This window comes from Erigeron canadensis, chromosome 3, assembly GCF_010389155.1.
Source record: "Erigeron canadensis isolate Cc75 chromosome 3, C_canadensis_v1, whole genome shotgun sequence".
In the NCBI taxonomy this organism is placed as follows: domain Eukaryota; kingdom Viridiplantae; phylum Streptophyta; class Magnoliopsida; order Asterales; family Asteraceae; genus Erigeron; species Erigeron canadensis.
Window position 1 is genome coordinate 43,298,520 of NC_057763.1, and position 21,826 is coordinate 43,320,345.

Consider the following 21,826-nt stretch of genomic DNA (forward strand, 5'->3'; position numbering starts at 1 on the left):
TATATATTTAGAGATTTAGAGATGCTTGCGAAGTTTTTACGGTTAAAATGGGATATTTTGTATACCAAACGTATAAACTAATACAGCCCCTTAGAAGAATTTTTACAACAATACGTAGATATAGATATATTGTATACTAGATTTTTTACTCGCATGATACAAAATAATTTAATTGACTTGTCAAAGCTTTTAATATTGATATTGATAATATAACTTGTTGAAAAACGTGTTTCAGCACGTTCCCAGATCGATTAACACGAGATCTAAACAATCATAGATGTGCGGAATCCGTTTATGATCGTCTTTAGGGTTAATTAATGATTATCATGATAAACACACACGAAGATAATAAGAACAGGAGATAAACACGAAAATACTATCATTAATCATATGATTACAAGATGAATCCGTATGAAAAACATCTACAATGATTACGGATTACAATCATTGAGACGAATCGTGATAGTTTGGGCGGTATCTCGAGGTATAGATCTCTACCCCCAGAACCTAGTGAATGACTCTTTGTTGCAACTAAATCATCAACCTAAATTCGTGACCTAAGACTTATATTTATAGGCTGAACAAACGGACTGGGCTGTCAAATTCGTACAAACGGGCTGGGCCTTACTAACTTAATAGTTCTTACGAACTTAATCTTCGTAAGGCATATATGTACAAAGTTAATAGTTCTTACGAACTTAAACTTCGTAAGCATAATTGTACGAATTTCTCAGCCTTTTAGAATTATTGCATCGGACAACAAATTGTGCACTTTATGTGCTCTAACAAACTCCCCCTTGGCCGGTGCAATCAATTTTTCACAAACCGATATTAATTATAGAAAGTCTAAATGAATAGCCCCCCCCCCCCTTAACTTGAGATATCGGATCTTCAATGTTGAGACTCGATCTTCTGAAACTGCAATCTGATCTTCAACCTGCAAAATCTCTATATCTTCATGAAAACTAACCAACCCAACACTTCTCGCTGTAGTTCTCCCCCTCAGTAGTAGCACCTCCAAATTAAAAATCAGCAATCTTCCACCCTAGGATTTATTGCCGGAGACTCTGCTCATCTTGCTTAATTGGCATGTAATGGCGGAGTTGAATTTCCAACAATCAACATCAAATCAATCAGCTCTCACAAAAATAAGAAACTATGTAGCTTGAATCACAAACTGTAGTAACATGAATCCTGTCTCAACTAGCAGTGTCTGACTCTGTCTTGTATCTTCACAACTCTACCAATCACCCGAAGCCTTTCTAATCAGATATCCTCTTCAGTTGTATACGCTGCCATACATAAAGATCTTTATCTTCCAGTCACCTGATATCATCTCTATGTCTTGGAATATAGATAAGATTCAATCTTCAAATACTCAACAACAAGTAACCAGCTTCATTGCACCAACACTTCAACAGTTCAAACCGCTATATCAAACAGATCAACTTCTAATAATACTCCAATAATAACATGATGATCTTCAAACTCGAACATTATAATACTTTAATCACCATCAACCGCTAAACTGAATGAATGAACAGAATAACCTTTGATCTTCAATGAATGTCGAGTAGTTCATATTTTTGCTTAGAAATACCGAGGACTGAAAGTTTTATCCCCCCCCCCCCCCATTTCTCTGCAAAAATCTTGAACCTCAGCCTGAAAGTTAATAGTTCTTACGAACTTAAACTTCGTAAGCATAATTGTACGAATTTCTCAGTCTTTTAGAATTATTGCATCGGACAACAAATTGTGCACTTTATGTGCTCTAACATAACTTAGTTTAGTTAGCATAATAATAATGTGTTGTTTATAGTGACGGATACAAAAATATAAATAACAAATATTAGTTGTGTATAACGTAATATCCTATGTTATTTCTTTTCGTCATATCGTACGATTCCGCCTAAGGTGGGGTGTGACATGATGTGTTGTGACTCTCTTAGAAGATTCAGTCAACGAAATTCGTTAAGTCATATCTAGTCCTCAATTTGATAGAGTCGAGGTTATCTCGACATACTAAAGACACCTTGCGTAGACCTTATACAAGTAGTAAGAGATACAGAGACTACCATAAGCTATTTCTACTAAATAATTCTGATTGAAAAATTTATGAATTACTAGAAGAGTAAAATGGTTAGACTTGAGATTGTACAAGAAACTACCATAATAATCCTCAAAAAGAGCCATTACAAAAATCTTTAAAAGGTTGTGTCAACAATTCAGTGCTACATGAAGTGTCACTTTAGAAAATTTTCTTACAATTAGTAAAAAGGGCAAGTTAGCATAAGTTTGTGAGTCCATTCAAAAATATTATTAAACCAATCGTTTAAGTATCCTATAATTCAATATTATATCATGAGCTAAACATTGTTTATGATACATTTCACGTGTCGAATCCTAAGAGATATCTTGTTGACGAAACTTTGAATTTATCGTTGGATGAGAATATAAGATTCAAATACTGTAGAGAAACAGTTTAGATTATGAATCGAATGATATAAAATCTAAAACATTCTAAAATTCAAGTTGTTATCTTCAATGGAATTATATATATTATTGTGAAAATGTATAGTGTATGGTTACGGTAGGTATCTATTACGTCATCAGTGTGTTGGTAGTGTAGTAGGTTAACTGCAGTACACTTTATAAGAATACTAACAATACAATGGAGGTGGTACTGAACTAGACCACGAAACAGCTTGAGATGAAAAACAAACATCACAAATTATCCAATGATAGATTTCAACAGTAATTCTAACTAAATTTCGAGACGAAATTCTCTCAAGTGGGGGAGACTGTGACATACGTCACCAAAACCGGTACTTTATTATAGCCTCTAACTTAAATTCCAAATTTCTTGACTAGTCAATGTGCCTATATAGTATAACAAGTGTAGAATTTTGGTGAATAAAATCAATAATTATCAAAGTAATTTTTATAATTAATACAAGTAAAGAGAAGTTGTATTAACTCTTGTTAAATTATATATTAATATATCCTAATTACATTCAAACTCTAAAACACTTATCCTTATAATAAACAAAGAATTATAACTTAATTAGAACTTTTGTCTTTAATAAATTGTTGATCTTAATTTTAAACCAACTCAAATATTTCTCTCTACAAATATATATACATTTTTAGTTACAAAAAAAAAAACTAAAACAAATTTTCCCTTGTTGATGCTGCCATCGATCTACATGCCACCCCAAGAATCAAAGTTTCATAATCTATTTTAACAAAAGTATTAATCCTAAAGATCTCTTGGATTTTGGTATCTAAGGAGTGGTCATCAATCTTGGGGTAAATTACTTATGTTTTCTTTTTCATATATATAACTATATTTTTTTTATTGATCTTTTGTTTATAAGTAGCTTATTTGATGAATACATATTATGGCAAATTTATAATAATGAATTAAAGTTTTTTTTAGGGTTAAATCAAAAGCTTGAAGTATAAATCATATTAATGTTAAAACTCTACGTATTTATTGTATCATAATAATTAATATAATTAAAGAAATCCAATTATGAAGGCATGAAAATCATAATAACATATGTAAATAGGTGTTGGAAAGATTTGAAAGCTTATATATGTATATTAGTTGTAGTAGTCTTTAAAACAGTAAGTTTGAGTTATTTCAGAATCTGGACATATTCTGTTTGTTAACTTTGAAAGGTCGTATCTTGGTCATGGAAGATGGTTAAGTCACGTTTTTGGTGTCTAAAATTAATTTCCGGAAGTCTACTTTCTGGTGGAAGTGGTTTCGTGTCAAAATATGAAGTTTAAGGTTGTCAAACGAATTTTATAACAAAACTGCGCAAAGCTGAGTTTCCAGAACAGATTTAGGTCGACTTCAAATAGTCATATCTTGGTCGATTTTATGAACTGGAAGATTATTTTTTTCCAGAAACATTTTTAAGATGTTAAGATTGTACAGTAAAAATTTGGATTTTTTTTAAGCTTCGAAGGCCCTTAACTTTTATAAAACTTTTCTACGCGCAAACAGTGAATTTATTAACTAGTCTGTAATTATCGAATTTTTAAAAATAGTTCAAGTACAAAATAAATTCTGTAAAAATTCATTTAAGTATCTAACACATAAAAGTTACTGTGGTAAAAATTTAAGGACTTGGTTAGTTCGGGTGATCCAGAATAAAAATTGATAAAGTTACTGAAAATTCCAGTGAATATGAGTTTGTAAAATTTAATCATAAATCATCAAGACAAATACTCTATATTAAGTTATATGACTTGTAACTTAATAAAATATGACAAATCATTTTATGAATACTTTGAGTGTAGCCATATGTGTATTTCATCAAATGCGGGTTACAATGGACGGTTATTGACCATGTCCAATAATTGTAACTTGTACATGTATATGTTGTGTAGATTCCAGTGATCTTTTGGAATTTACACAACTGCTTGCTGATTGAGGTGAGTTTCGTGGCCCATTTTTATTTTATTTATTTGGGGGAAAATGATGCTCAAAACACTTTTCATTTCTTTACTAGTTGTGCCAAAACTTGTTTGTTTTCTTGGACAAATACGTGTAATTATGAAATGTGTATGCTAGCTTGTTTGTGTTGATTCTATGATGCAATAGATGTCTGTTGATATCTATTGAAGACTATTTGAAATCTATCGACCAACTATATACTCCAGCTGGTAGTTGTTGGTATTACAGTGTATGATTGAGTTGTTGGCAGGAGTGATGAGGATTGTGTTGTTGGATAACTATGATGGCATTGATCAGTATTTGGATTGCATACAAGCTGCTACATGTTTATATTTACACTATTGTCCAAACCTCATATATCATGCACAACAAATTCATTTGTATTCCTTTAAACCTACGAACTCACCAACATTATGTTGACATTTTCGAGCATTCATTTTCAGGTAATAACAATGCTTAAGGAGACTGAGTATAAGGACTTTAGGAAGACCAGTAAAGAGATCCTTCATGGACTCCTACATTGCATTTGAACATTCAATACTATTTGTCACTTCTTTTGCTATTTGAGGCGTGTTGCCTAGACTTATCCCGCTTGTGGGAATCACATTTATTTGGATTTCATTTAGGATAACTCTATTATAAATTCCATGTGCTATGTTATTTCTTTTCGTCATATCCTACGATTCCGCCTAAGGTGGGGTGTGACAGTAATATGGTGGATAGTCCATGTACCATTTCAGTAAATAACCCATAATAATATAAATCAAACACCATGACAACAACTAATTTTATACATTCTTATATAATTAGACTTTTGGAGTATACAAACATTTTACCCGTTTTGACCCAGGTCTGTTTTAACCCGAACCCATTTTGACCCATTTTTAAAATTTCCCGTTTTGACCCGTCATCCAACCCGATCCGACCCATACAATTTGCCACCTCTACTTGTTACACGTATACCAAAGCATTACATGTGATCATATTTGGTAACAAACTAGTATTTCTACCCGGGCTTTGCCCCGGGAGAAAAACATAAATCTGGTGATAAAAGTTACAAAAACATTAAGCCGAAAAACAAAATTTGCGTGACAAAGGTTAAGAAAATAAAAGTTATGGTTCAAAGTAAAGAAAATGAAACTTTGGTAATAAAATTTAGAAATCAAAAGTTATATTGTAAAAGAAAATAAAAGAAAACTTTCAGAGCAAAGTTTAAAAACAAAGTTATATGAAAAAAAGTACAAAAGTTAATAAACTTTATACCTAAAAACAAACTTTGTATGTTGAAAGTTTAAAAAGCAAGAACTATGTGACGAAAGGTAAAAGGGAAATGTAAATAAAAAAAAAAATTTGGTGAAAAGTTTAAAAAGTAAAAGTTATGTAGTAAAATAAAAATAAAATAAGGGTCATTAAGTCAGTCACCTAATAGTCGTTAAGTCTGTTACCTAACCGTCGTTAAGTCCGTTAATTATGTCGGTTGCTTTAAAAGCTTGTACCTTATGCTAAAGGGGAGTACTTTTAGCTACAGTAAAAGAAAGAAAATAATGGTCGTTAAGTCCGTCACCTAACAGTCATTAAGTCTGTTACCTAACCGTCATTAAATCCGTTAAATATGTTGGATGCTTTAAAGGTTTGTACCTTATGCTAAAGGGGGAGTACTTTTAGCCACAGTAACTCCCCTCACATTCCAACTTATAGTTTTTATAATATATATATATATATATATATAATTAATACTAACTTAAGTTCAGAGTTTGAAAAGTTGGCCTACAACAAATTTTATATTTTTTAAGTTAGTTAATAAGTTTGATATGCTAAAGGAAATAAGAAATATTCGTAATATTTTAAACGAAATGATAAATTTGGGCAAACTAGTATGAAAATCAAGGTCGAAGAGACAAGCAAACAAGAATACAAATTAGATTTGCAAATATAATTAGAGAAAATACATACTAACGGATCGATATTAGTACCCAACGATCTCAGTTCTCAAGAGTGTAAAAAAAAATTAAAAAAGGAACATATCAAGAACCTCATTTACATTTTTTCTGCTGTTACATAATGTGTCTAATTGTCTATTCAGAATGCTACCAACATTAACTGTAATATATAGCAGATATGAGTAAACTGAAGTAGCTTTAAATGTTAAAGAGAGACAACCACAGCGATATAAGTTAAAACAGAGTCGTTCCTCACTGTGTACTGCCAGCAGCCTGATCAACATCTGTTTTGACTGTTAAAAAATTAAGATATCAAATCTGATAATAACTATATTATCAAAATAGTAATATAAAATATCACTAGGTTGCAAATAAGTAAAAGTTGTAAACAAGATCAACCCATGTAGGTATCAACTTCCAAGTATTCAAACACTTTTACCACATTTAACACATGTGTTCCCCGATGGACCTACTCAACGGTTCCTTAACGTAAATTATTCATATGACCAGATGGAGATCTTGTAAACCAAGACTAACCACATTCTAGGTAAATGCATCTAAATTACCACCTCCCAAAATCAAATAAATATGTAATGAAAAGATATACTTGCTTACAATAAGTGTATCATGAATCAGTCAACTTCAAACGTGGAACTATATTCATCGATTGGAGTTCCTGCGATGGCGAAATATATGGTTAATATTTAATTCTAGGAAGAACACAACCATCAAAGTGATACTTGATTTAACGTGAGTTAGTAATGCAAGTGAACATAAGAGTGCACATAATGGAAGACTTGTAACATAACTAAATGTAACAGAAAGCTAAAGGGAATTCTCCATTTCTCCCTGAGTGGTTCTTAAATACATTACCTGAAATAAGAGCTTGCAAGCATATGGTAGTTTCATGGATGAGATATTATCTCCGTTCTTGCATGTGGAACAGACCCTAGTTTTTGTTTGATAATTTATGTATCCAAGTAACCCACACTTTCTACAAACCTGCCAGATTAAAAAGAATAAAAAATAGAAAGAAAAGATAAAGAATGGAAATGATGATAAGATTTGTAGGCATCATATATTTGTGGAGTTTTTAGGTTTCTTTATTTTTCAGTTCAGGAGTTTATATCCCATGATAAATGATAGTCAATAACAGATTTTTGAACAACATAGCGGGGGGGGGGGGGGGGGGGGGGGGGGGGGGGGGGGGTGAAAGTTGCAAATATAGAGGGTGCCGGAAGGAAATTCCCCCTATGATCAATAAGAAGCCGTCCGCGAATGCAAATATATACATTACAATACAACTCATGCTTGAAAAGAGACCCACATTAGATGGGAAAAAGGACAAGTTCCAAAAAATGTAACCAACCTGAACCTCAAAAGGATCGCTAGAGAGCATTAAGCGTTCATAAATCAGATTACTAGTTCCATAAGCAATCAAACAATCTCGTTCCATTTCTCCGACACGAAGACCTTGGTAATTATTAAAATGTCACTCAAAATTTATTTAAGAAATATATGATATGTTTGATGTAATTAAGAGGCGGGCTTTTCACCTCCGTTTCGGCTTCTCCCTTCTGTGGGCTGTCTAGTTATAAGTTGGCGCGGGCCCATGCCTCTAGCATGCATCTTATCAAGGACCTGGTTTGGATATGGAGCTCAATTAGACATGAAAAAAGGGAAAGAGATTGCAGGCCAAATTAGACAGCTGTGATTAGATACATAAAAAGAAATATACATAAACAGTCTTCTAACTGTTTAACATTCAAATGCATAATCCATCCTGAATAATCTTGGTACATTGGAGATTTACAAGAAAAATAATATGCCTTCGATTTATTCCTTCAAAATGTTTGCAGAAATAAGACACCAAATAATGCCAATCCAGTAACCATACAAAGGGCACTCATCATTTACTGTATATATCTTTCCTTTTTCTGATCATGTTACGTTCAGCAATATGTAGCCAAAAAAATTCAACAAGCAGTTGAGAAATTATATCTTCTCCGATCGTTATTTTTGAAACCTATATGATATGATTGAGATATCGAGTACAAAAAGGTTCAGGTATCATCAAAATAACTTGTTTAATGTTCCCACAGATTCTGCTAAAGCGTGATCATCAGAGGATTTAATTCTTACCATGTGCTTTAGTTTCTGGTAGTATATCGGTCCCATGAAGATATATGCCTGTAGTGGCGTACCAGTGATACCTGATACAATGACAATTTAAATATTGTCAAAGTTAGGGAATATACAAAAGACAGCTGAAGGTTCCACATTCCCAATGTGATGTCAATAATGCTTCCAGTTCAACTCTCTAAAACAATCAATTGTATCATCGATATAATGTATTAAAGAAAGAGATGAGAACCTGAATATAAAAAATCCTTCCCATTGTAGCAAAATCCATGCTTCACAAGGGTTTCACTGTTTGGAGATTATATGTCATTCATGACCTGGCTACTAAATTAGATTTGAGATGAAAGTATGAAACTATTTACTAGGTAAAAGATTGCACCTTATGTCTTCAACTTTGTCTGCATGACCACTCGGTTCCCCAAATGCACTACCATAATGGAACTTGCCACACGAAACTCCAGCCTTACTCCCAAGAAGCTCGATCATCTTTCCAACAGTCATTCGACTGAAATTTAGAAATATGATGGAAGGTAAGAAAACCCAAATAAAATGCTCTACAAGTTATTAGAATACCAATCCGAACATAACAAACATATAAAAGTATCTAGATTTTTGTGTATGTTTTGTGTTCCAGAATCCTCAGGAATTCACTCTTTCGGTTTGCTCTTATGCAACCCCAGCTAACGTCTGGTAAATAGAATCTTTTGCATATTCATAGTGTCTTTTGCTAAAAAGTGCGCATAGTTTCCTACCTTGGAAACCCATGAGGATTCATAATCAAATCTGGGCATATGCCACGCTCAGAAAAAGGAAAATCTTCTTGTTGAACAATGGTCCCACAAACACCTTTCTGACCATGCCTACTACTAAACTTGTCACCAACCTATATAAAGTAAACATATTGGTAACACGTCCAGAATTCCAGAAAGAAATTACAGAATCGTGAAATTTATATAAAACAGCACATCATAAAATTATAAACTCTTACCTCAGGCCTACGAGTATGTCGAATCATAAATTTTACACATAAATTGTTTTTCCTGTCAGAGCATAAAGCTACTCTATCGACAACCGCTGTCTCCCCTTCTGCACCTTTATAGGTTTGTTTACTTATTCTATATTGACTGCACGTAATAACAGAATGAGTTTTTCTCCATCGCAAGTACCTACTTAAATCTGTACCCTATAAGCAACTCACATCTGTGACGGATGTAACTTGTTGGAAGCCCTTGTATCTATAGGGCATTCTTTTTGCATATAAATGTCTTGATGTCTTAGTATTTCACCGGGAGAAGCAAGTCCGTCATTATCCAAAATCTACATAGAATAAGCATGAATAAGAAATTTTAAAAGGATAATAAACAAGAAATCAGCTAATCATAACATTACACAAAATGCATGTGTTAAATCGCATAACAGTTCATCCAAAGAGAAACACCTGAATCTTATTTGGATCATGCTGGGATTTGCTGGGTGAAGAAAACTTGTCGCATACATTGTCATACTTTTGAAATAAAGCTGGCGTCCTGTTTACAGAAATACAAAGGAGAAAGTAACTTCAATGACGATATAGCTTAAAGTGGCAGCTAAAAGTCTAAATGAACACTGCTTATCTGGTAAGTACTTTTTCATTACAATACAACGACCAAAACCACGGTCCAGTGATGATTTATTCATGACTATAGCATCCTCTATGTCATAACCACTGTAACTCATAACTGCAACAGTTGCATTTTGCCCAGCTCCGAGCTTATCATACCCAACCTGCAAACAACAAAGGGACTTTCTATTCACACACTAAGATCTCAGTCATATACAGTTGTTAAAAGAACGGAATACAGACCAGCTCAATTGTTCTTGTCGTCAATAGCGGCCGTTGAGGATAAACCAAAAGGTAGATCAATGAATCCATTCGAAATAGCTTCATTTAAAGAACCAGTGGACTTAAGTGAGTACATACAGATATATAATCCAATGCATAACGTACAAATCCAACATACAGAGAAGAAAGGCCATACCTGATTATATGCAATATTGCCCATTGCTTGCTTCCCCATAGCACACTAAAGGGGCAAAAAAAACGAAAACCGGCCAATCTAATGAAAACTGGAAAGATAAAGGACCAAATTTAACAAAAACCAACGAATAAAGACCTGATAGGTATTTCTTGGGGACTGGTTATGGTGAGGAAAAGGAATCAGCCCGGCACAAACACCTAAGATGGTGAAAGGTTCTATTTCAATATGAGTCGTCTCATTAGTGGCCTCTCCGTCGTACAAAGCGATCTATACATGACACAGTTGAGTAAGAATAAAGGTTGTGCCATCAGTAAGAGAGTCTTAAATTTAATAGATGAATTGTTGCAAACCAAAGCATTGTTCTCTTCATTGACATCAAGATACTCAATCAGTCCTTCCCGTAAAAAACTGTCGAAATTGCGTACTCCATCCTTTAAAAGGGAAAATGATTAAAATAGTCGACAGTTGTGGCAACAACACCGTGTGTAAAAGTGGTAGCATACCTTCAACTCTTTCATGTGATGATGCTTAATTCTTGATATGCCATTGTCAGCAATTACAAGTGGGCGACAAACGCGGCCACCATCTGAAGCAATATATACACAATTCTGCCAACAAAAAGTATGTCCCATTATACAACCAATTAAGCAGTTCATTGTCTTTGTACCCGTCACTTCTTTATTAAAACTCAAAAGTCAAGATGCCCCCCCCCCCCAAGAAAAAAAAAACTCTTCTACCCTTCTTTCTCAAAACTAAACATGCAAATTGCAGGGTCAAAGAAGTTATTTGTTTCCTGCTGACATATATTCTTGCAAAGTCACCTACTTGACATTTGTCACAATAATAATAGAGTGATTGTTAAAAAAATATGGCCTTTAATTATTCACAGCTTTTGGAAAAGGGTGATAGCAAGAAACTTATCTTAACAAGCAACACATGTTAATTGATGAATTGCGAGTCCAGAGAGCTTACTTGTTTCTCATTGACAAAGATGCTTACAAAATCTCCTAGTTTACCCGCCCTTCGCAGCTTTCTCATTCCATTAGCAAATAGCTACAAGGTCATTCAAAAGAGTAACTACATGTTAAAGCCATGACATAATACCATTAAATAAGATATCATCAGGCAAAATATATGCGTAGAACCTGTGGCCTTCTATGCTTCCCGAGAATAAGTCCATTTAATATGATAAGAAAAGAGTTTGGCGAATGAAGTTCTTCACCAGAAAGTAGAGCCAAGTCCTCAACTCCCAAGCAGTAACACTAATCAGAAATAAAATTTCAAAATCTACATACATGGTTTGAAGAGAGAAAAAAGGGGAAATAATTGGAATCAGAAGTGATGATTATGCTAATGCTAGTCATTGCATAACTAATTAGTAGGACTTTGCTATGGACTGTATTTTAGTATTCTAATTTTAAACGATCTCCTAGCAATAACCTAGAGCATGGAAGTTAAAACATACCAAGGAGATGATAGGGCCTTCTTCTTCATCAGTTGTAACATGCGTCATCAGAGCCAGATTTTTCACCAAACCACAAGCTTCACCTTCAGGAGTATCACAGGGACAAAGCATGCCCCACTGTCAATTAATGTTTCAGCACAGAAGATGCAGTGTTATACAATGTAAAGAAAGTCAACGTATTTACAATTTGATCAAATTAACCACCAAAAAGAGCAAAAGAGGCAACAACAGTTTAAGATCAATACTGTGCCTACCTGGCTAGGTTGTAAGGCCCTGGGTCCACTAACTTTCCTTGACTTTTCAAACTGGGGGGAAATTTTTGTCATGGAGCCATATGATGCAATGAAGGATAGTCTTGTAACGATCTGTTACAATCGCATATTTAGTTGCAATATAAAGCATATTAATCATTGAAAAAGATAAAGGTTATGTAATTTAAGAATAATAGCAAAAGGGAAATAAAGCACCTGCGTAATGCCTTTCCTGTCCATCTTAAACCTTTTAACATCCCAATTTCCTGTAGAGAGGCTACGCTCCAAACCCATTGTAATATCATCTTTTGCTAGATGCTGAACAAATAAGAACAATTAAAAGAACAAAGGACTATAATTAAGGGAATATAGATCCAAGATGCAATCCATTTTAACTAACAAGAAAACCCAAAACCACATGATAACCAACTAGTATAAATAAAAATAGTATGTGCATTTCCTTGTTAATCAAACTGTCATACCTGGGTTATATCAAACTTGCTTGAGCGACTGGGTTTGGCCAGGAGCCTATCTACAAGTCTCTTTAAATTGTCGTTCAGCGACTTGAATAGGTCCTGAAATATGAATTTTCAACCAGATATTACACATATGTAAAACTGTTAAGAGGTTTATAGAAATAACAAAAGAAAAAGACAAAATATATAATAACTAAAAAGAATAGCAGTGATGACAACAGAAGTTGCTCTATAACATTTGGTCCGTCAATCCAACAACAAAGGTATCCTCCAAATTCAAACAGCTTGTGTGCACAAAAATGGCAGGCCACATTCCCTAGGTTCTCACAACCAGCATCATTACTTGCCGAAGGAACAAGCTACTCACCTCAAATAGTAGAGCTAATAATTGCCCTGAAAGCTCCAGCCGTTTATTGCCTACATAGTCCTGTAAACCCATTAAACTGATAATTAGTCAAGTAGTACACAACCATATATGTAGATTACACATACCATGTTCAAGGAAAATGTTCTCTCGGTCAAACCAACATTATATATGTGCATATAATGCAAATATACACATGCATATAAATATAGATACACATATACATTAATGCAAATTAAAACTGAATATTGTAAGACATGGGGATGCTTAGGCTCAACACTTACTTTGTCATCCATCGCATCCTCATTTAACATTGCATCCATCATGCGTCTCAACATCACGACAACATAAGCGCACTTCAAATGAAAATTGTTTTCCCGCACCTAGAGAGATATATACAGTTAGGTAGAGGTACATTACTGCATATATGTGTGATCTAAAACTTGATTCAGCTCACCGGAATGTTCGGTATAAAAATATCCCGAAGAACAGTGATAGCTCCATCATCCTAAAGGAAAAACAACTAATTGTTACACCACAATGCAAATTCTGTAATAATTAAGATAAAGAGAAACTATAGATAGGAGGAGACATACCTTACCGAACCTAGAGAATGTCTTCGTACGCTGCATCCAACAATGAATACTCATAAAAGGCATGTTAAAAAATATGTATGCAAAATCCAATCTGATCCATAGTCACTACTCGCTATAATGAACCTAAAATTTTATTTTTGAACGGCATACTATTCTACTACTACTTCTAGATTACACGAATGTCTGATGGAACTCACAACTCTCGAAAAGCTCTATTAAACCACCTCAAGATATGTGGGTGGATCCTCCCAAGGTCAAAGACCTTACCAATGGGCCACCAACCCCATTGGCTAGAATGAACCTAAAATAAAAGACCAGGATCCATAGGAAATAAAATATGCGCCCCTGATCTTCAACAAATAGAAGCAATTGGTCTGGGCATAATGTAAGCAATCCAAAGACTAAAAGTAGAGTTAACCAATCAGCAGCCAGCATGGTGGACAAAAAATTGTCGATTTACCAGATCATGAATAATACATATAATGTGGTCTTGTATGTGATAGGGTTAGGTATGAAAACCTTCAATCTAATAGCAAACTCAGTAAACACATAAAGAAATAGTCATTAAAAGTCTAGATAGTCAAGGACACCATGCAGTTCTTTAAACGCATGTCAGGAATATACATACTAAACTGATGTAAACTGTAGTTCTTTCCATAGGCGAATCTCTTTCGGTGCATAACATTATGCAGTTCTCCAAACATATTACTAATATAAAAGATACCAGATATTTGTCAAACTTTTATCTACAACACTTATTATACCTTTTTATCAAGGAACTCCAGCGCTTGTTGTTGTGTATAGACACCAATACTTGCACACTCCTGAAATTGAGAAATAATAAACCATCAGGTGTTCATTATGTATTATGAAAAGTTCATTATGTATTATGAAAAGATAGAAAGATTAGGGTTGTAAATCAGTAGGAAGGTTAGCATTGAGATTGGTTAGAACTTAGAAGTCCCCTTCTCCAACAATTTCTTCCCAACAGAAGATTGTAAAGTGGTAGAAAAAATAACACACACAATGCAAAATTTTTCCACTCAACATGAGCAATATTTCTAATGACGATTTTCTATTGCCAAGATATCTTATCCTTACAATACAGTAACTGATCAGCTATTAGAAGGTCCCTTCAAGAACTTCCTCTTCATATTTGTTTTTAGATCTAATAGCTTACCTCAATAGATGGCAAAAGCAGACTTGCATATTGAGGATCTCTGCCAAGCATCTGCACAACTTCTTGATCAGTTTCCATACCCATGGCTTTCATGACCACCATAATGGGAACCTAAAATACAATATGTACAGGATCCAGAGCATTCAAGACCATAAGTTCAATTTATCTTGGAAACATATATAGACTGCTTTTCAAAAAGTCACAACTGTAATATTCATACCTTGGAACTAAATGCATTCAACACCAGATAGAGTTTTTCTTTCTCCATTCTTATAATTGTTTTACTTTTTGTCATAGAAGTGCTACTCATGACAGATGCCTGGATGCTGGATGAGAAAACAAGAACATAAACATAAAATGAAAACAGATTCGAATTTGCAAACAGAACTAGGTAGAATCCAAACGCAATAATACATCCAAAACAGACAGGAAAACAAAATTCACACTTGTGTTAAACTTAATTAGTAATAGCTGATCTCAACAAGCAGACCATTACAATTTGCATTTTTTAGCCTTCGCTCCCACTCGATATTTGGCCACTAATCCATGGGGACTAAACCCACGCCACATAAAATTGGGCGGTGAGAACACTTTTAAAATAAGAACGGTGAGAACACTTAAAAACATCATTTTGATGCATTAAAAGTCCATAAAACTAACATAGTGCTTAACTAATTATCATTATTTAAGTGTTTAACAATACATTGATCCGTCAAATTGAAAAAATCACGTTTTTTTTTGTGCATCCATCTTGGATGCATATTCATCAAAATGATGCATCCAACAAAAAACGTGATTTTTTCGATTTTGACAGATCAATGTGTTGTTAAACACTTAAATAATGATAATTAGTTATGCACTATGTCAGTTTTATGGACTTTTAATGCATCAAAATGTAGTTTTTAAGTGATCTTATTTGTTCTCATTTTAATTTGGTTCTCATTTGATAGCATATATATATATATGTATGTATGTATGCGTGTATACTAGTATGCTTCACTTGCTAGATATGTTTTATTTTAATTAATTTTATTTTTGTCGTATATTTCATATCTGCATATTACTACTCACATCCAAGCGCAATGCATGCAAAGAACATCCCCCCCCCCCCCACCTCATCCCAAAAAATATAAATATCACACAGATATGTTATTCACTCTGGCTGGACAGAAGCAGTCTCTACTCAAGGGTAAAGGTAAGACTGTCTACATCTTCATTATTACCTCCCCCATACCCCACTTATGTTGGGATTGGGTACAGTGGTGGTTGTAGTCGGTGGTATCTAAATCATCTTCTTATATGTACACAATTTATAAGAGTTTATATTGTGTTTATTCGAGGGAACATAGATGTTTACATCACAAAAATATCGCTGTTTTTACTTCCATTAGCCCTCCAGCAGATTAAATACATTTAAGTGGCAAAATCCATTTTTATGTTTAGCATGCTAACAGCGAAAACAGTAAGTTAAAATCATAAGTATTTGGCTCAGGCATATATCATGTGAATGGGAAAAGAAGGAATACTTACCAACCCTTCTTATCCGTGTCTATGATTATTCTATTCTTTGACAGCTGTTCTTGAATTAAAATCACCTGCATAAATTAGCACAATAAACAACATACCATTGGCAATATTAATATTAAATTATTAATATAAGATATATAAAAAAATTCAACTCCGCAAATGAGTTAGACAACTGCTAATATAACTTGTGAGATCCAACAGAACAGCACAAACTGGCAGCCATAAAAATTGGAAAAGAAAAGGCCCATGAAGTAAACATCATAGAGCAGGAATTATCCTTTTTGATGACATTTCACATATTTTAATAGAATGTAGACTTGTGGCAGAAGTTGTTTCTAAACCTAACTTAACATATATATTTGAGTAGCAAAATTCTCTGAACAAATTCAAGTCATCTCCAAAAGCAACACAAATTGACAAGTAATGTATACAACTTGACGAAGAAGAAACTTGGGTAGCCTATAAAACAGAGCATGGTAGCTAGTGCTATGCACTAGATTAATGGCCTTCAAATAAAAAACCAGTACAAAAACAAGAATGATAAAGATGGATGAGATTACCAAAAATGATCACATTAATGAAAATAATGTTTATCAATGTTAATAAATTTAATATAAATAAATATGTGCATGAAAAAGAGATAATAGATCACCTTTTCATTTCCTTTCACAACAAAATATCCACCCGGGTCAAGTGGGCATTCACCTAATGGAAACATGAATGGACATTAGTCTACATATTATTTAACAATATGGCAACAGGATGAACTGAAAAGCATATTTGTAGAGTACTATGTATTTCTTTTGTTCTATGACATACAGACCAAGTTTTGCCAATTCGTCTTGATCTTTGCCATAAAGAACGCACGAAAAACTCCTTAACATGATAGGCATTTTTCCTATGATAACTTCTTTCTGCAATGTCATATAAGAAAGATTTGAATATCAAATCTCAGAAAGTGAAACTAAAAATAGTATCTGAGCTATAAAAGTTACCTTTTGTTGTGAACGCTTACTGGTATTCTGACCTTGACTACCATTGCAATACTCAATGTTCACATATATTGGAGCAGAATACCTACAATGTGTGACATGTAAGGCACGTAATGACAGGGGAAAAAAATCAAAGGTACATGACTATGGTAAGAACAAGATAGTCAAAAGTTAGGGGAAAAATGAAGATGGCAGCGGAAGTAATGGAGGGAGAGAAATAAGAAAGCACCCGTCTTTAGATTTTCTCTTAATCTGATACTATTGGCATTTGGCAATAATATGTTGCAGCCAAAAGGATGAAAAACTACTTTCAGTCATATTAACAATAGGAAGAGGGATGAAAAATAAGCAAGTAGTCACTGATGCTTAATTCCCTTGCCAATTGATTTATAGCAGGATAAAGTTAAGTATAGCGGATAAACTGAACAGAAACCACAAAAGCATACACAAATCCACAGACAACTAATTGGCCATTTAAGTTCTTCCCTTTTAACAAAAATGATTGGTCAGAAGTCCCAACATACAACTTTCACAGTAATTATACAAGCAATTTCATTCTAGGGTAGTAAGTTCATCAATATAGAAGACAATTGCAAACTAATGTGCAGTAATGCATATATTCAGTAAATGATTATGTTAGAAATGAAGCCTGATAAGCATTTACCTTTGTCATTAGCAAAAATAGTGGTTTTGAATACATTCTTGATATGATCTGAGAATTTCAGTATTTCTTCTTAAAAGTTGTTGCTAGATGTTAATAGCCTTTAATATCATGTGTGCTCCTATAGCAATAGATGACTCAGTTGCAGGTGATTTTTAAAAAGATTAACCAAACACGCCAAACATGAATGGGACGGCATAGTAAAAAGTTCAACTCAGTTAGAACTGCATAAAACAATTAAAACAGATGCCACCAAGGCACCGACCCAAAGGGTTTTTTTGCTATTTGCATCTACTCCCAGTCCCTGTTACTTTGTGACTCCAAACACTATATGTTTTGAGGCAGAAAACGAATCATTTATCACGTTTATTTGATGGCAAAACACATGAATTGAATATAAAACCGGCTTACGTCATGTCACTTAGACGGCATTTTTGAGGACTTAGTGAGTCGGTCACACCATCAACAACCACCGAAGGCTTCCCAATCCACACATCTGTGTATCTGTCATCAGAACATAAAGAAAACATACCAAAAAGCTTAGTCTTTGGCCACTTACTGCAAGAGATGCTTTTGTTTGGGTATCCATAAACTTGTATCATTTGTTTAATATGATAAGTCACCAGTTCGATTCAAACTTACATAAATTATACTAACTTTAAAGTTAAAACAAAGATCCTTGACCTAAATATTAAAAGTACTTATTTTGGGAGCAATGTATTTTGTATAGGTCGATCATGCAATCAGAAGAACTTTTCAAGACATCCGAGATGCAAACCAAAAGGTATCACCAACGGAAAATTATAACAAACTGGCTAAGAAATGCAATATGCTTGCATGTAAATTACTAAGTGTAATGTGTTCACAACGTCCATATATTACTTTGAATACTACAAGACAGACACAGAATGAACTGTTGTACCTGAGATAGACACTAGGATCAAATCTAGATGTCACAAGGTCATTAGCACGAACAATCTTCTTTATTTCGGTCCTAACAAAATAATTAAAAGAGTCCAGATGTTCCTTCACCAAACCCCTGACCTGCAAATACAAATATTAACACATAGCACTTTAAATATTCATATGATCATACCCTAATCGTTCGTCACTTCTTTTTCGTTTTATGTTCTTTCCTCCTTTTTATCTTTTTTGACTTTTAAACTATATTTTGGCGAAAACAATGTCAGCATAATGAATACTCAACTCGCCATAAATCCACACACACAAAAAAAATAACAATTAAAACAATATTTGTAGCATTAATACGGAGAAATTCACGAATAAACTAGAATGTTAATATTAAAATCCTAAATGTTCATACATTGTTCAAAAAATTCAAATAAGTCATCTTTCGTCTCGGTCCTCTTCGTGTTGCTTTACACATGCCATCTATAGAATTGTGGCATCAACTCTTACACAAACTTTTATAATTAATGGTTAAGTGGTCATGAATATATCTAATATATAAAATATCAACTTTATGTATCCAAATTCGTACATTAAAACAACTTATTTCAACACGTACAACAAATTTTAAATTAGTACATATACATTACACTTACAATTAATGTTAGATACTTTTAAAAACACCAAACCCTCACGATTAAGCCGATATCCGATAATCCAAACTAATTCTTCACAAACTACTCCTAATACTAAGCTATCGTAATTAATCGTAATTCTACAACACAAAATCAAATGTCTATATATATATATATATATATATAAACATATACCTTGAGGAACTCGGGAATCAACTGGAACTTATCGACTGCTGATTTAACCGGAGACGCAAGAAATTGCTTGTCAATACTACCACCTCCGGTACTGAAATCAAAATATAAATATATATAAATAATTATTAATAGTAGTAGGATTGTGAAGGTTATTGATTTTGAAATTATAAATTAATTAGATGGTTAGTGTAGCACCTTTGAAGATGTGAGTCTTCGGGCACAGTCATGATGATGGACGGAGTGAGCGTGTGTGTGTGTGTAGGGTTTAAGGAGAAAATGGAGGTGGTTAAGTATGTATATATAAACCCCCTGTTTTTCTTTGTCTTTTTTTCTTTATTGTGTATATAGGCCTAGGCAGACCGATCGGGGCTCGTTTATATAAAATACAAAAATTTTAACCCAGCGTTGTCACGAGGTCGCATCATGCAAACATACATCTAGCATTACCCACAAATTTATAAACTTAAATAAAGTTACTATAAGAAATAGAAAGTAATGAATAGCTAAAGTTGAAAAGCCAAAAGTTCGATGGTATAAATTAGAAACCTTCTAATAAGATATAAAAGGTAAAAAATAAAGATTTGATGATTAAAGTTAAAAACTTAAAAGTCAATTGGTAAAAATTAAAAACTTTGTTACTTAAGTTTGTATAAAAATGTTAGACTAAAGTTTAAAAAAACTAAAAGTTAAGTGGTAAAAATGAAAAACTTTAAAAGTATACTATGATATAATATATATATATATATATATATATATATATATAATTCAAGAAAAAAACTAAATTATTGAAGTCAGCATGACACTGTAGCTAAAGGTGGTGTTGTAGTTAACGGAATTGTTATATATATAATGGGTGTGAGTTCACTTAATATTTAAATTAGATCGCTCCCAACAGTACGTCATGACCGTGTTACCGCGTGACATTGTTAGTTAGGGTGTGTCTTCGTCATGTCAGAAAATTATATTTGTTTTTCAAGAAAGTGTGAAGACGAAGTGACGAAACATGTGCTTCATTCTTATGTTTTCTTTTTCGTTTTTCAACAATATTATTTGTTACGTCATGATATTGTTTTCTTTTTCATTTTTCAACAATATTAGTTTTGTGCAATTCAATGTGTCATTTGAAAGTTTGTAGCGTTGATAAAACTACCGTCAACGTCAATGTGATTTCTTCTAATAACGTAATGTTTTTCTTTTAATATGTAATAATTTTATTAGTTATATAGCATAATTTCTTTTAGTTAATGTAATGCCTTTCAATGTAATATGAGTAACTTTATTTAATATTTATAATGTTGTTTTTTTTATTAATAAAATATTTTTTTTTAAAAATGTGTCATTTTTAATTGTTTGTTTTATTTAATTGAAGATGATAAAAACCGAGAAATAAGTATGGCCTTATTACAAGTGATAGTATTTTGTTACGCTTTTTTAATCTTTTGATTTTTATTTTGATTAAAAAGATCTTTAGCGTGGTTTGGATTAGTTGTAAACATTATGGCCTCTGGAGGTCAAAGGTTTGATTTTCATCTCATTCATAAAGCCGGGAGGTCCGTTTCTACCATTTAGTTAGAACCTGAAAGAAGTCTCTTTACCTAGCTAGTGTTAAGATTTGTAAACATCATAATCTCTTCATACACCGTCAAAATGTTGGACACAAAACTCATAAAAGACGACAGTAGGTAACTCATTTCCTTTTCTATTATCAAACAACTTAATATATTTAAACATCATAGTAATCGATCGTATAATTAAATTAGTGAACATGTCACTAAATCAACACAAAACAACAAAGACAAGTAAGCGAGGGCTCACAAATCACTCGATGACCCTTTACAACCATAGAAAACAAATGGAGGAAAAAGTTGAAGTAAATCATGTTCAACAAAAAAAAAAACTTCTACAAAATAATACACTAGTGACATCATTTTTTTACTATTTAAAAATAAATTACTCATACATGTCTTTTCGGTTTTATCTTTCTATCTATATCTATATGTATAATTG

The 21,826-nt window shown here is 33.2% G+C and overlaps 1 protein-coding gene across 1 annotated transcript; it reads right to left on the minus strand.

Annotated features, from left to right (window-relative positions):
* Positions 1 to 6,450: 6,450 nt before the first annotated feature.
* LOC122594443 (DNA-directed RNA polymerase III subunit 2) lies at positions 6,451 to 20,109 on the minus strand. The gene is made up of 39 exons (XM_043766894.1): positions 20,015 to 20,109; positions 19,820 to 19,910; positions 19,003 to 19,124; positions 18,492 to 18,584; positions 17,423 to 17,504; positions 17,251 to 17,341; positions 17,080 to 17,132; positions 16,431 to 16,495; positions 15,121 to 15,226; positions 14,901 to 15,011; positions 14,485 to 14,544; positions 13,721 to 13,750; positions 13,582 to 13,632; positions 13,409 to 13,507; positions 13,128 to 13,187; positions 12,767 to 12,859; positions 12,501 to 12,602; positions 12,288 to 12,398; positions 12,034 to 12,150; positions 11,714 to 11,830; positions 11,541 to 11,621; positions 11,072 to 11,176; positions 10,919 to 10,999; positions 10,704 to 10,835; positions 10,569 to 10,613; positions 10,394 to 10,471; positions 10,175 to 10,314; positions 9,989 to 10,076; positions 9,749 to 9,867; positions 9,539 to 9,674; positions 9,303 to 9,433; positions 8,930 to 9,055; positions 8,783 to 8,838; positions 8,551 to 8,621; positions 7,965 to 8,049; positions 7,778 to 7,881; positions 7,282 to 7,410; positions 7,024 to 7,084; positions 6,451 to 6,701 (listed from the first exon to the last, which is right to left on the minus strand). Exons 1-38 carry the CDS (start codon positions 20,044 to 20,046, stop codon positions 7,034 to 7,036), a joined length of 3,444 nt encoding a protein of 1,147 aa, XP_043622829.1. The 5' UTR covers positions 20,047 to 20,109; the 3' UTR covers positions 6,451 to 6,701; positions 7,024 to 7,033.
* Positions 20,110 to 21,826: the final 1,717 nt, after the last annotated feature.